Source organism: Populus nigra, chromosome 3 (genome assembly GCF_951802175.1).
Source record: "Populus nigra chromosome 3, ddPopNigr1.1, whole genome shotgun sequence".
NCBI lineage: Eukaryota > Viridiplantae > Streptophyta > Magnoliopsida > Malpighiales > Salicaceae > Populus > Populus nigra.
Window position 1 is genome coordinate 4228919 of NC_084854.1, and position 16595 is coordinate 4245513.

At 33.4% G+C, this 16595-nt stretch overlaps 2 protein-coding genes across 4 annotated transcripts; both read left to right on the forward strand.

Annotated features, from left to right (window-relative positions):
* Positions 1 to 6381: 6381 nt before the first annotated feature.
* Positions 6382 to 8974, forward strand: LOC133689845 (heat shock factor protein HSF30). Of its 2 annotated transcripts, none has more exons than XM_062109913.1 (3): positions 6382 to 6999; positions 7564 to 8378; positions 8725 to 8974. In XM_062109913.1, the coding sequence occupies exons 1-3, from the start codon at positions 6694 to 6696 to the stop codon at positions 8768 to 8770; spliced, it is 1167 nt and encodes a 388-aa protein (XP_061965897.1). In that variant the 5' UTR covers positions 6382 to 6693; the 3' UTR covers positions 8771 to 8974. The 2 variants fall into 2 exon arrangements, 1 of the variants encoding a protein (XP_061965897.1); XR_009841343.1 differs by having other exon boundaries at positions 6383 to 6999; positions 7564 to 8478; positions 8571 to 8974.
* Positions 8975 to 13571: 4597 nt separating this feature from the next.
* LOC133689964 (cytochrome P450 711A1) lies at positions 13572 to 16456 on the forward strand. Of its 2 annotated transcripts, none has more exons than XM_062110082.1 (5): positions 13572 to 13940; positions 14462 to 14614; positions 14767 to 15554; positions 15725 to 15816; positions 15922 to 16456. In XM_062110082.1, exons 1-5 carry the CDS (start codon positions 13714 to 13716, stop codon positions 16249 to 16251), a joined length of 1590 nt encoding a protein of 529 aa, XP_061966066.1. In that variant the 5' UTR covers positions 13572 to 13713; the 3' UTR covers positions 16252 to 16456. The 2 variants fall into 2 exon arrangements, with proteins under 2 accessions (XP_061966066.1, XP_061966067.1); XM_062110083.1 differs by having other exon boundaries at positions 13798 to 14250.
* Positions 16457 to 16595: the final 139 nt, after the last annotated feature.

Sequence of the window (16595 nt, forward strand, 5' to 3'; positions counted from 1 at the left end):
AAGATATTAATAAGATAAATTAAATAATATAAAAAAAGTTACTAATAATAACTTGAATATGAAAGACTTGCCATTAAAAATAAGTTGATCACCCTCCATTCTTGGGTGATAAATGTGTCTTACTTAAATCATTGTTAATGATTTTTTTATTTATTGAATTTGTTTTATTGAGATCTTTTTATGGTATCAATAATGTTATAATAGGAGATTTGGTGAGATTTTTTTCATTCATTCATTCAATTTTTTAATTTTTTTTATCTTTTTTAATAATTTAATATTTTTTAAAAGATATTGCTATTTTGAATAGCAAAAAAAACTATAAAAATTATATTTTTTAAAAAATATCATGTTCAACCTTTTTCAAATATATTATTTCACCGATATTTTTTAAAAAAATTCCATGCTAAAAATTAAAAATAGCCCTGTTTGCGCTCGTTACTTTCACCCTTCTCTCTTGATCCTTTCAAAAGAGGGTATCTTCTTCTTTTCTCTCATGGCCCGTATCAAGGCACAACTACAAGTACTTGTTCATTGCTGTCCGTCCACGTGGCATTCATGATTGTAAGCGGGTCCATTTTGGGGGAGGTTAAATCATGATGAGTCAATCAAATGGGTGTTGGGTGAGATTTTGAGGCCAGACAATGAGGTGGGGGGTTGCTTATGGAGAGAAGTGTTGGGGTCCTTCCTTACCTTTATTGCAATTATTTTAGAAGCTATGGAGCTTAGTACTACGACTACACGACTACAACTGCTGCTTGCTAGTACCGATTTGTGCAATTATGGAAGTTCGCATCTGTTGAAAGAAAAATCATGCATGCTTAGTGGCCAAGAAGGGCTTTGCTGAATTGTCAAATATGCATCAAATTAAGAATCGACTAATGCAAGATCCTTACGTATTGTACACTTTTGAAATGGTACATTCAGCTTTCTTTTTTTGCTTCTGACTGTTGGCTTCTGAGTCACGAGTTTCTAGAAAAGCTAGGTTGCAATACTGGTTTGCGTTTTCTTTTCCTGTTAATTTGATCTTGGATGGCTACCGAGGTAACATGTATGTATAGAGATGATTTTTTCACATTTTCAGTTTAATTAACAACAAATCATCCCTGTAAAGGTAATTTATTGGTGAAAGGAAATGAATTCCAAGCATGCATGATGCATAAATACTCATTTTCTAGGAAAACAGTGTTTACTTGATATTGTTGTCACGAACAAAAGCTATATATCCACCCTCCATAAAAAATGTGCATTGCTCGCCCTTTTAAATCCCGGAGTGAATTCATAGCCCAACATTCCCCTTGTAAATTACAAAGAACGACCTCTGTCTTGCAAAAAACTGGTGGGGTATCTTCTGCACAATGGCAACAGAGATTGTCAAGCATCAATCTTGACAAAAGATTGCAAAACAGGACAGACTCCTGACATGTTGCAGCTTGATTTGTCTAAAGATTGTGATTTCACTAGGTTTTTGGATCTTCATATTTGTTTTGTTTAGGACATGAAATCATGAAGCACCATTAATTAGATTTCATCATTCATCACGTATTGTGGGTTTGGTGAGGCTGCGTGTTTATGGTTTTAATCACGGATTGTGGGTTTGGTGAGTTTATAATCAGAGATTGTGGCTGACGAGGGATTAAAGGGAAAGGAAGGTGGCGACTAGGTTTGGTGGGTAGAGAAAGAAGATGGGTGGAAGAAATAACTAAGGTTTTTTTTTTATTTAATGACAAGATTATAATATTTAATAGAAGCGTCACAAACTTATAAATAATTAGATTTACAGGAAAATTATACTCGCATGGACTCATTGAGTGCAATCAATAAGAGAAGAGTAGATGTATTAGTTAATCTAGATCTTGGTTATTTTAATTCCAGCTCAATATATGTGTATGATATCATGAATCTTGGAGAGAATAAGAAATAAGATATAGAAGCAAGTTGCAACGAGGCCACTTTGAGTACTATATAAATAAAAGTAGGGTTTCATTCATTAGAAAAGGAGTAATCATGCTGTAAAAATTCCCTCTCACGTTTTCATAACCCTAGTTTTCTTCTTTAATTTATTCTTGTCTACACGTATAGAGAGACATCACAAGTCTCTTTTCTCCAGGCAATGCGATCCCAAAAATCATGTTGATTATTCTAGTACTTGGGCAAGTCGTCATGGCCTAGGTTATGTAGCTGTAAAAGACAAGGCATAGGGCAACCCTTTTGACCAGTACTCTTGCTGGGCTCCAATTGCTCTTGATTTTGGACTTTACGTTCCATCAAAATAGGTTTATGATTGATAAAGAACACTCAGAGGCATCGAATTTATCAACAAGCAATTAAATCTAATTATATTAACACACAAAGGCATCCCAAATAAATTATAACTGATGTATAGCAGCAGAAGTAAATTAAGAATGACTTGACGGCCATCCCTTCCGGCTGAAGATTCATATGTCAGCTTGGAAGCAGAAGGGGCCCTTCATTAATTTGTGGACAGACTGGAGGGATTCGATCGGTATGTGCATGTGCAATCTCATCTTCCAGCACAGCTTTTTTAGTCTTATTCGAGTTCGATTAGTTTCCTGCTCTTTGGACTTTATTTGGCGGAACAAAGCATGGCCATGGTCTCCTTGTCTTTCCTAAAATTCACAGCCAATTCTGCTGGCATCGACGAAGGTCCTCGAGCACCCTTGCCACCTTGCGCGGCAACTGTGTATGCATGAGAGAATGAGATAGAGAGAGGCCCATATTGTTTATAATTCAATTTTGTCATCTAGGAAAACTGTTTAAATGCCATGATTTCATCTAGGAGCTTTACTAACACTCGCGATCTTTTTGTTTTTGTTTGTTTTAGTTTTTAGTTTTTTCATAATTATAATATCTTTAAATATTAACAAAGCAATTAAAAATATGTGTTCGGTTTCACTATTTATATAAACAATTAATTATTATTTTTCAGCGTTTAGATAAAAACTTCAGGTTATAGCTCAAGGGGGTAGTACGTGAGGTTTGTGCTTGAACGTTGTGCGTTTTAGCGCTCGTTATGACAATATTTTGCGCTATGTTGCATATAATAGGCGGTGTATGTTTTTTGTTTTTAAAAAAGGAAGGTACACCATATAAAAAGAAAAACAATTATTTGCCCAGGCAAGCAGGCTTCCTACAGGTCTTGATGTCCGAGTTCTTTTTCTTTTGTAACATGTCCCTGAAAGTATTTTTTACTAGGTTTTTTATCTTTTATTTTATTTTTATTTTATTATTTAATATTAAATTTTATTGTTTAGTATTGAGTTGATTGTGAATTGATTTTTGTATTTTTTATTATATAATATAATAAAATAAAAACTATTCAATCCATGAAGTCCTCAATCGATTCACAGGTTTGACCTGTGTATTAGGATGAACCTGACATGTTTCTTCTTATTTTTTTTCTTGAACTTGCCTAATCAATAAAGTTACGTTACAACTCTTACATGATTTAATTTAAAACTCAAGCTAAGTAAAAGAATCATGTCGGAATTTTTCAATTTTAAATCGATGTGCCAAGTTTAATGACAATGTTGAAAAGTTCATGGTAATTTAGATATTACTAGTTATTTGACTTGCACTTCATCGCAAGCCATATATTTTATTTTTAATAAAAATATTATATACACAAGCTTTTCTACTTGTTTTTTTAGAAAATAAAAAACTTTATGCATACATATAATCAAAGAAATCGACAATTATTTATGTTAATAAATGAAAAAAAAAGTCATAAACAATAACTGAAAATAAAACTGAAAAAATCAAGAGACATATATAGATCAAAATATTTTATTTTGCTAGATAAGACATTTACCTAATTGTGTTTGCTAAACTTATTAATTAAAATAAATTTTTTATTCAATCAAACGTTAATAGAAATTGACACACATATTAAATTGATTGAGTAAAACAAAATGAAAAAATTATCATGCAAGGCTGAAAATATTATTTAAAAATAAAAAAAATTATTTGAAAAATAAAAGTTTACCCATACAAAAGATAATTTTTTTTTATAGATGAATAAGAAAAATCCCTTCAAAAATTAAATACATACAAAATAACAAAAAAAACCAATAAATTAAAAGAGGCTCTACAAATAAAATAAAAGAGAGAAGTGGTATAAATTTAAATATAAATAAAAAGATAATTTAATAAAAATATATAAAAAATACATTAATCTAAAAAAATATAAAAAAAAAACAAAAGGCTAGGCGTTGTTGGGCCTAGCCTGTCTGACCATTTTGTTAGGCCCCCCATGCTTAGGAACTGTTTTTTTGATGCATCATATTGTCCACCCCAATCTTTTTGAAAACACAAATCAGACAATGCATTATCTTATTTTGCCCAGATTATCGAAAAATCAAGATTTAAAGTTTTTCAATCCAAAACTCTATTTTTAACCCATTTATGACCCAAAATATCATAATAATCATGATAACCTATCTAAGATTTAAAAAGTCATCTCAAAAACCAAAATCAAACCGAAATTAAAAATCTTATTAAGCTCAAATATGTTTTTTCACCATCTTTAAATGTAAAAAAAATAACACCTAATATTAACTTCTATTATCAAATGAAACCATCTGACATAAAATATTAATAATTTTGGTGGCTTAAATCAATGTCAATGTTATTTTCTCTCTCTATCGTGAAAAAATCGATGATCTCTCTATTCTCTTTCAAACCAGGTACTAAAAAAATAATAAAAATGAATTTTTGTATCAAAATTGAATTGAGAAAATATTGAGGTACCAAATATGTATAATTTTTAAAGTATGAGGACTAAATTAAAATTTTTGTATATGTTTTGAAACCATCACCCACTACATCATGTTTTTTATTTTGGTTCCCTGTCTATCAATTTTATTATAAATTAACAAATTTGATTCAATTGCACTTGAGTTTGGTTCAAAAGGGATGCAATCGCATCAAAAAATAATAATTTAAGAATCAAATTGAAAAAAACAATTGTGAACAACATGTCCACAATGAAGTATTAGAGGGTGTACGATATCAGCTTAATAAGTAATCATAACATGCAAGCGTTTTAGTTTTTACTTAGGCATCGTTTGTTTGACGGAAAATGATTTTCTGGAAACGACTTTTCAAAGTTTCATGTGTTTGTTTGTCATTAGAAAAGTTGGTCATCGGAAAACACTTTCCACTCAAAGAAAAATTTAGCTTAGTTTCTAGGAAAGTGTTTTCCTTCTATTTTGGGCGGAAACACTTTTCGGAAGTTGTGAAAAATTTAGAAATATCATATTATTTACTGATTATATCAAATTTGATCCTCAAACTTTTGATTGCTATATATATATATATATTGCATATTTTTTTTTAAATTTCATCCCTTAGAATTTGATTTTTATATTAACTTTGATCCTTATTTTTATAATTGTTATTTGCTTTTTCCTTATCATTTTTTAATTGAAATTTTTTTCTATCAAATTTGGTTCTCATTCTTTTAATTGCTACTTATTTTATTTGAAATAATTTATGAAATGATAAGTATTATTATTTTAATTTCTTCATCTTTTATTTTTTTTATTTGTTATATTTGATTGTTATTATTTTGATTATTATTTATTTTATTTAAAATAATTTATGAAATGATAATTATTATTATTTTAATTTCTTCATCTTTCAATTTCTTTTATTTCTTAAATTTGATTTCTATTATTTTGATTATTATTTATTTTATTTGAGATCATTTATGAAATTATATATTTTTTTCAATTTCATTCTAATTCAACCTTTTAATTTGTAAGATTTGTTCCTCGTTATTTGAATAAACTTGAAAAAAATAAAACATTAATAAGTTATTTTCCAGCTCATCTTTCATAACATAACCAAACACTGGAAATATTAAAATGATTTATATATATATATATATATTTTATTTTATTTCTGATACCAACAAATTTAAAATCATCAAAAACCAAAAATAAAATATCAATTTAATATTTTCTTAAATCAAATGCACTTTTAAGACACATCCGAATATAATTTTAACCGCAGTACCTAACATCCCATCCCTGAAGAGATAAAAGGTGTTACGAAGGCCTAGGTTGAGAGTCCCATGTTAAGTGACAAATGAGAGATGCCTGATCACTAGACTGGGCAACTTCAGGCCACAGATACAAAAGAATCAGGGCCCAAATGGAAGCTCATTCATTGGATCCAATCAACCCAAATGGATTTGGTACTCTTGAATGCTTCTACGGGCCGCACACCGGGCTCAGAAAAAACAGGACCAAGATAATCCAGATCCTGCAATGAGGCCTAATAGTGGTTGCTGGGCTAAATCGTTGTGGTTGTTGAAATCTTTCCTTGCAAAATATCTCCTGCAAGAGAACATTTGAGAATCGTCTAGAACTTCGAGGTCTGGTTGTCTGAATTCTGGAACCCCACACAATCCGACAAGTGTCAGAAAGTTCTGAGAAAAACACGATATCTCCCATCCTCTTTCTAGTGCTCTTCTTTCCTCCGTCGTATAAAGCTCACTCCCTCTCCCTACTCCCATGCGTAAACATTGAGGCAGAGACTACTTCCAAGTTTCAATCTTTCCCTGCAAAAACGCTAAACACCAGACCAAAAGCTACAAACTTTAAAAACCCAAGTAATTAAACACCCAATCAACCTGAATTAAGACATCATAGACTGACAGTTTCTGCGAAAATGGAGGGAGTTGTAGTGAAAGAAGAGGAGACAGTGACATGTACTGGAGGTGGAGCTTCTTCATCCTCATCATCCTCTAGTTTCTCTCCGCATCCAATGGAGGGGTTAAATGAAGTGGGTCCACCTCCGTTCTTGACGAAGACATATGAAATGGTGGAAGACCCATCAACGGATACAGTGGTTTCGTGGAGTGGAGGTCGCAATAGCTTCATAGTTTGGGACTCTCATAAATTCTCTACTACTTTGCTTCCGAAACACTTCAAACACAGTAACTTCTCCAGCTTCATTCGACAGCTCAACACTTATGTAAGAACTCATATACCCTCACTTTCTTGATAAATGTTCGTATGAGGTGTGATAGTTAATCTTTTATGGTGAGTGCTAATTATGATGCTTCTAATTTGAATGGAAGTTAGTTTTTAAGCTTGTGACCTTCGAGTTTCTTAATTGAGGTGGATTATCTTAGGTTGAGGATTGGATTTTTATTTTTCATTTCTGAGTTTGTGTGGTCTTTGTTTTGCGATCGCAGATCAAATGTTTTTGAAAATGTCGATGTATGTTAATTCAATCTAGGTTTCTTGCTTCTTATAGTAATTGTGATTGAATATGTATTGGAAAATGCTGTGCAGTTTTGTTTTTGTTTTATCCTGTTTGTTTGTCAATCACTCCATGTTAATATCAATTTGTATGCTAATTTCAATTTCTTTAACTATATATATGTTAATTTTAATACGAAGTCTCCTTTTTTTGTCGTATTTCTGCTCAAGTGAACTATCTTACCTTATTTTGCTTTTTGTTGGTTTCGCTAGTAATATTGATATGCTGTTTTTCAAGGAGTGCTGAACTCTTTCTTGTGGCATTGTGATGCAGGGTTTCAGGAAGGTTGATCCTGACCGGTGGGAATTTGCCAATGAAGGGTTTTTGGGAGGGCAGAAGCATCTATTGAAGACCATCAAACGGAAAAGACATCTCTCACAGACCACACAACAACAAGGTGGAGGGGCTTGCATTGAGTTAGGACAATTTGAATTTGAAGGAGAGCTTGAAAGGTTAAAAAGAGACCGAAACGTGTTAATGGCAGAGATTGTAAGGCTTAGGCAGCAACAACAGCAGTCGAGGGAACACATTGCTGCGATGGAGGATAGGTTACGAAGCACAGAGAGAAAACAGCAGCGGGTGATGACATTCCTTGCTAAAGCTCTCAACAACCCATCCTTTATCGAGCAATTTGCACAAAGGGCTGCACAGAGGAGAGAAATAAGAGGTGTTGAAATTGGGCGTAAGAGGAGACTCACTGCAAGCCCAAGTGTTGAAAATTTGAAAGAAGTTGCATCTGTGGCATTAGGTAGCAGCCAATTTGTTGATTACATGAATCAGGATTTACCAACTATTGAGAACGAGATGGAGACGCTTTTCTCTGCTGTCTTGGACAATGAATCAAGCAGTGATATCAAGGACCCAATAGCAAGTTCTATGCACACAGCAAGTGGTGGTAGCACTTTGGATGCTGTTAATGAGACAATTTGGGAGGAGTTACTTACTGATGATTTAGTTTCCGGGGAACCTAATGACGTTGTTGTGAGTGATGAACCAGAAGTTGATGTGGAAGTTGAGGATTTGGTTGCGAAACCTGTGGACTGGAGTGATGATTTTCAGGACCTTGTGGATCAAATGGGTTATCTCAGGTCAAATCCATGATATAAGACATAGCTGTTATTAAATGATTTTTGGGAGTTTGTATGGTTTTGAGTTGGTCTCTGCAACCCCATTCCTGTTTCCATAATGGTATACCTATGAATCCTGGTTTGGGAGTTCTATTTTATTTAGATTTCCTTCTTGTTTGTTTGTGACTGAGGACTATATTGTTTGTCGTACAGGAGGGAGTGGTGGAAGTTCCAACACGGCCAACAGATGTTACTGCTCTTCTGTTTCCTTCTTGAATTAGAATGAAATTCCTCAATATTTCTTAATTTTTTAAATTACTTTGAGCCCTTGAGATTCCATTGATTCTTCTCTGCTGAATTTTTGCAGGCCGGAACACCAACAAAGAGTTTTTTGGAGGGGTGTCTGGATTTGAATCATCTAACGAGTTCTAGACTCCACTGCCTTATATGTTCGTTTTCTCAACTTCCGTTGCTGACAGTTTCCTTTTGTGTACATCCCACTGTTATATACAATTATACAAGAACTTGTGTGTATAGTGTATATGATGTTATAAATGTACGAGACATATTGTACGTTTTAGATATAACTAATTTCTTGTATGTGTTATCCACTAAAATTGAGAGATTTCTCTGGATCGGGACAGCCTCTAAATATGGTCGTTATTCGTGACCAGCTTTTGTGACTGCGTAGACTCTTTTACAGTTGATACTTTGATTGACTATTCAATGCTGCAATCAGGTATCGGTGATGCTTGATTTGGAAAAGCAGCAGTGCTACATGATTGTTGGAGCTCAGATTCCTATTTGAGATCTCATGGTTATACTGATTCGTAATTGAAAGAAAACTTGCTTCATATGACTATCAGCAATTTAACGCATTTCAAATTTCAATTAATAGAATGTACAGGGTATGATAGTAAAGCTTCCAGACCTTGCATTGTCTGACTGTGTTCCAGACACCGCTGCCTTTTTATGATTTAAGCCAGCAGGTTACAGTTTCTTGCTTACTTGAGTTGATTGAATGTAAATTAGTGATGTAGGTGGTTTTAATACGTTAGTTGTGGGTTATGTGAGTGAATGGTTTTGTAGGGATATTTATGAACTGATAGGATAGAGCTAGGTTCAAGAATAGTTATGGATCATGCAGAGTGATTAGCTGGACAAAAATTCCTATAATTTTTTATTAAGTGTTAAAATTTTATCTAGAGATTCTACAAGCTCAATTTCATAAAAGGGACAGCTTATCTAACCAGCTGAAATCTGGAATATTTTTAAATTAAGCTTCGGTCTAGTCTAGTTTTGTTACTTTATTTTCATTTTTTTTTGTTTGTTTAGGTCAGTTTTTAAGTTTATTTAAGATGTAAACTTTTTACAGATAATACTATTTGAAGAGAAAATATTCAATAATTAAATTAGGTTGTTGTGTAGTGATATCCTATCAGATAGAATTGTGTTGATTGTGCTTCTTGTTTTTTTTTTTTTTTTTGTTATTGTTGTTGTTGTTTTATCTGTGTTAATTAGAGACTATGTTTCCTGTTGGAATAAGTAGACATGGATTATGGCTTGTGAATCTGAATCCCAGTTGGATTGAGAAGTTGGAGGGTGGAAAGCTCCTGTCCATGATTTTATAAGGATTTTTATAAACGTTGTGTTATGCCAAAGCACTTGTTAGGGTTCTAGGGGTTTTGGTCATGGTTTATAATGGATGCTTGTAATTCGAAAGTTATTGATATCTGGATGCTGTTTTCAGTGGTCGTTCATACAAAAGCTTTAAGGCCTTAATTTGAGTGTGAGATCTCTGAAGGTGCTGCGGGGCAACCTGCAAGCTGTGTGACGGTCCTATCCCCACATGATCTTGGGTGCGTGGTTGCTGCTCACCGGGACTTGATCTGAGACATCTGGTTGCAGTCATCAGTAGATGATGGTGTACACGTTTCTGCAATTTTATGTGATGGCTTGGCCAGCACATGTCTGTGATTTCATTCAACAGGGATTTGAGAAGTGGCGACCGGCGTCCTGCAATGGCCACACATTTGGGTGAAAGAGGAAGGAGGTAAGCTGTGCTAGCACATAATGGAAAAAACTTTGATGCAGTTCTTGGACACCATTTTTTTCAGTAGATTCATTTCGCTGCGCGCTTGGTTGTAGACTGGCCTCTTGAGATGATGCTACAAAACGTACGTATTGCAAGTGTTTCTGACCCTAGATTGGTCGGAGAATTAATGAAAAATAAGTAAGGCAATAAATGAAGCAATTATTATTTGATCAGATTTTAAATTTGTTTTTTTAGAGATTATCATGTACAAGTTGGTTTGGATACCATATTAATAAAAAAAAAAAACTAAGTATTTAAAAACAATAATAAAAATAAAAGTGAGGATTTAGATGAAACCTGGGATTATGACTTGCGGTAGCGTAAGGATATTTCATATATAATGCGATTCTCTTTCAAGATATAACAATCCATTATAATTCATCATAGAGGAAAAATTCTCCAAACCTTTAATCACTCGTAATGCTCATTTAAATTAAAAGGACAAATAAAAAATAGAAATGAATGTTTTAAAATAAATATGTGAGAGAATAGTTTAAAATAGTAAAGTGTTTTTTATTCTTAAAAATCTTTAATAATATGAATTGCACCCGCTTAATATTCGTTACTAATTATATCTAACACAATTAACATACGACAAATTAATGATAACCAACTAACACCATTAAAACATAGAACTGTTATAGTAATTAATTAAAATGGTTATAATAATCATTATTAATGGTTATCATTTTTGATAAATTTTAAATTAAAATGACAACATTAACAAAAATATAAAATATGTTGCTCTTTTCCTGTAGCTTTCACTATGGATATAGAGACATTATAATGTAGATTGTGATAAAATAATGTCGATTTCATCCTTTTAAGAGGATTTTGGGTTACAGGGGTAATTGAGTTATTTCTAAGATATCAAGTGGTCATTAAAGGATTGTTAGGGGTTATTATTGTCTTTTCCTTAAAAAAACATAATTACTTACTTGCCCCTGAGCTAAAAAAAAAATAAACAGCTAGTAAAGGGTGTTTATGTCTTTGCATTTTTTTTTAAAGATTATTAGATGACCTTTCTGCCCTTATAATAATAAAAAAAAAAAGGAAAGCTAGCATAGGGTGCCGCCTCACCTTCTTTCTCGTGGTGCCCCGCGTGGTGATTTTTGGTGAACAGTTTATCGCTAGTAGTTGTTTTTTTGTTTTTCTTCCTGCTTTTCTCTCTCTCTCTTAGCAAAAGTGTGGATCAATTTTCTTTTCTATTTGTTTCTTGATTTATGTCCTTAGTTTTTTTATTGTTTATTTTAGTCCTTGATCCTTTTGGGAAAGTTTTTGATGTTTTCAATTTATAATTTATAATTTGTCGTATGTTATTGCTTGCAATTTGATTTTTATTTTTTTTATTTTTTATTTTTTTTCCTGACTCTTTTGTTAAAGTTTTGTTGTTTTTAATTTTATCATTCAATCAAAATTTATGTTATTTTATTTTTTTCAATTTAATCCTCATTATGTTGGTTTCTTTTTCATTTTATTAAAGTTTTTTCTTTTCAATTTACCGATCTAATATTAGTTTTTTTTATGACCTCTAATTTATTTTTTATTTTGATTCTCAACCTCATTCTTTTAATTATATTTTTTTGTGTTACATATTTTTTTTTATGAGGTTAGTGTGATTCATTTATAATTTTTTTATTTTATTTTATATGAATTGAACTTATTTTTTAAAATAAAAAAACATTTATTTTTTAATAATATTTTTAATATGTACAACCTTGCATATATAATTTTTTTTTCTTTGATGTTTTTTGATAAATTTTATGTATGTATCAATTTTTATTATAAATTCATTTTCTTAAATAAATTAATTAAGTACAGTTGAGTAAATATTAAATATCTTGACTTGTGTTTATCTTTTAATTTTTCTAATTTTTTTTTAGTTATAGTTGGCTAGGAAAGCAATTTCAAAGCGATTTTACTTTAAACTAGAAAACAAGAATAGAATACAGAAAAATTGGTGTCATTATCAACCCTTTCCAGAGCCATTAAATATTCAATGCGATATTTTAACATGGTCATGAGGCAGCGACATGATCTAGTGCCTGTCACTGTGATGTATGAGACAAGCATGCGCACAAGATGCGTTCTGAAACATATCCATTGCTGTCTCAAACATTTACTACTCACTGTAAGTGGAGACAGAGCTACCAGTCCAAGGAATCCTTGGTTTTGCACACAACAGTTGCTACAAAATAACTACCTTCGACCCAAAAGGGCGAATCGAGTTCATAAACAGATAAGCCTGCTTCAAGTCACCTTGATGGTAAACCAGCAGAAGCATCGAAGGAGCTTTACAAATCGCATAGAGCTCGAACATGTCATTGGAAGATGGATAACGGAGACTTACTGGCAAAAGTAATTGCTTTCTTGACTCTTCCACAAGCCATCAGTTGTCAGCACGCATTCTTTGCTTTCCATGGATGTGACTGACCATATTATCTGAACAGGGTCGCTTTTCTGCTTAAAGATATGCATATTCTGTCGTGGATGGCATCCAATGATCGAAAATGGACTAGGTTAAGCGAATATAATATGATTTCATTGTGTTATTCCATCATTTGGGATCACTTCAATTAGAAAATGGAAAGATAAAAAATAAAAATCACCACAACATAATATCAAGAACAACTTACTTTCTACGTCTTCATTTTAAGCTGTAAGGGGATTTTGAATCGGAAGAGTTGAGAACAATAAATAGGTGTTTGCCAGGATATGGAAGTGCTTTTAAAAGAAGCACGAAGAACATGGTTATGGAATCATTTATTTATTCATATTTCATCCCATCTTATCATATTATAAACTCGTACTGTCCCAGAGAATTTGTTCATCTTATACAGTATGGTTTGTCAAGAATCTGGACAATCATGCTTACCCTCTACTTGTTTTTTCATAAACAAAAGTTATTTTGTAATAAAAAAAATCTCAAGTGACAGGACAGTTACTGTGATTTATTTACAAGACAAAAGCACCTATGGTATGCAGACGAAATGAGGGGTCACTTGTCGCACAGGAAATATTTAACCAGGTGGTGAGAAATAATGGGCATGGGCATGGGCATCAAATAGTCACCAATGTAATGATTCAAAAACCAACAAAGACATAGTGCCCAAAAAGATGCTTAGAGAGACAACCACTTCTTTTTCCCATTCCCCAGTCCCCACATTTTGGTAGAGCTATAAACTTGGGAGGCTCTCCCCTCTTCTTCTATTCTCTGTAACAAGAGCATCCATCTACTTAAGAGGGCAACACTCTCCAAGTATGGATTTACAGGTCTTGTTTACAGATGTACCTGTGGTCACAGCTATTATGTGCACAGTGTTGGCCATGCTATTGGGATTATTGGGTTACTTGTATGGACCCTACTGGGGTGTTAGGAAGGTGCCAGGCCCTCCAGTGATCCCCTTGTTGGGTCACCTTCCCTTGATGGCGAAGCATGGCCCTGATGTGTTTTCAGTTCTTGCAAAACGTTATGGCCCCATTTTCAGGTCAGGTTACAGCTTTTAATCTCTAAATTCGCTGCCATGCTAGAGCTGGTGAAAGTTCTTGAATGTTTTTCTTTTGCTCCTTTCCCTGTGATTGATACGTATTATATGCTTTAGGTCGGGACTTTGAACTTGCTTAGAGGATTAATTTTGTAAAGTCTAATTTGACTCTCTTTTTTCCCTTCTCTGGAAAGATATTTTTTTGTAGTCTAACTTCCTCAAAGAGTAATGAAAAGTGAGGTGATTGGAGAAGGAAGAAATGTTGATGGAAGTGGAGAGATAGGTGTCCCTCCAGAAGAAATTTTAGTATTCTGTAACTCCTGTTTTGCTCTCTTGTTTCATACAACTAGCAGCTAGTGGATTTGCATCTGATTTTGTACATGTCAAATGTTATCTCTAGACAAGGGCTATTGATTTGCTAGGCCCCTTCGGTTAAAATGGTGAAAAACTGAAACTAGGTTAGGCTACTGGTAAATTTGGAATAGAAAATAAATTTTACGCTTGTTGGGATCCCTATGGAGCAGGTTTCATATGGGGAGACAACCACTGATCATAGTTGCTGACCCAGAGCTTTGTAAAGAAGTTGCCATAAAGAAGTTCAAAGACATTCCAAATAGAAGTGTTCCCTCTCCCATCTCAGCTTCTCCTCTTCATCAGAAAGGTCTCTTCTTCACCAGGTAACATATGTGATATGATCGCAGAGATTAAGCATGCTTATCTTCTCTATAATACTTTTCATTCATCTCTTTTCACCAAGGCTTCATCCAAATTTAGTGTGCAAATAACTGCAGATTATGAACAAAGTTTCTGGTGAAATTTGAACTTGCAGGGATGCAAGATGGTCAACCATGAGAAACACAATACTTTCAGTCTACCAGCCATCACACTTAGCCAGCTTAGTGCCCACCATGCAATCATTCATTGAGTCTGCAACCGAGAATTTTCAGTCTTCTAATGAAGAAATCACCTTCTCCAACTTCTCCCTCAAATTGGCCACGGATGTGATAGGACAAGCTGCTTTTGGTGTTGATTTTGGCCTCTCTAAACCACAATCAGCCAGTGATTCAATCAACAGTTTCCATAACCAAGGCAAAGACAACTGTGATGTGTCAGAGTTCGTTAATCAACATATCTACTCAACAACACAACTTAAGATGGACTTGTCAGGTTCCTTTTCAATTATAATTGGTCTACTTGTCCCCATACTGCAGGAGCCATTTAGGCAGATCCTTAAACGAATTCCTGGCACCATGGACTGGAAAGTTGATAGGACTAATAGGAATATAAGCGGCCGGCTTGATGAGATTGTCAGAAAGAAAATGGAAGAGAAAAATAGGGGTTCAAAGGACTTCTTGTCACTAATATTACGTGCAAGGGAATCAGAGACTCTGTCAAAGAAAGTTTTTACTCCAGATTATATTAGTGCAGTTACTTATGAGCATCTTCTTGCTGGATCTATTACAACATCCTTTACATTATCTTCAGTTGTTTATTTAGTTGCTCATCATCCAGAAACTGAGAAGAAGTTGCTTGCTGAAATTGATGGGTTTGGTCCTCATGAGCAGATTCCAACTGCTCATGATCTTCAAAACAAATTCCCCTATCTTGATCAGGCAGGTCTCTTGAAGTTTTTCTATCGGTCTCCTGATGCCGCATTATTACTTTCTCCGAATTATCTGACCCACAAAGATTTTGCTGTCATTGCAAATCCTGATCTCCATGTTTCATAGAGTGTGTTATCAAACTGTGGAATTTCATTTTCTGATAGATGGTTTAATTGCAGGTAGTTAAAGAGGCAATGAGGTTTTACGTTGTTTCTCCATTAGTTGCAAGAGAAACATCAAAAGAAGTAGAGATAGGAGGTTATGTTCTCCCGAAGGTATTGTTATAGAGCATTGATCTGATTCTGTATGACTGTTTACGTGCCTAGAACTCATACACCTACCATTTTAGATGTACTTATTGTTTCCATTTTGATGAACAGGGCACATGGATCTGGTTAGCACCTGGAGTTCTCGCAAAAGACCCTAAGAACTTCCCAGAGCCAGACAGGTTCAAGCCAGAGAGGTTTGATCCAAATTGCGAAGAAGAAAAACGAAGGCATCCTTGCGCTCTTATACCCTTTGGAATCGGACCTAGAGCTTGCATTGGCAAGAAATTTTCCATACAAGAAATCAAGCTCTCTCTGATACACTTGTACCGGAAATATTTATTTCGACATTCCCCAACCATGGAAAAACCTCTTGAATTTGAATTTGGCATAGTTCTCAACTTCAAGCGTGGAGTAAAGCTTAGAATCATAAAACGAACTTGAAGATTGTTGTTCTGAGATAAATCTCTTAGAAATATCACATGCTATCATGGAAAGGCCATCCTTTCGAATAAATGGTAATAAATCTTCGTGTTGATAAATGTGCCCTGTACAAAGAATTTATCTTGTATTTATTGTAAAAAATTTGTTTAATTAATATGATTTAAATAAATTATGAGTGAATGAGAAATAATTTTTAGTTTTTTTAGATTTATTTCTTGATTTGTTGTGACTAATTTAATATTGATAATGATGAAAGTTAATTCTTATAATGTTTTAATATTTTAACTTTTAAAATTTACTATATAAAAAATAGATATAGAGTTTCAAACTTGACTTGTTTTAGA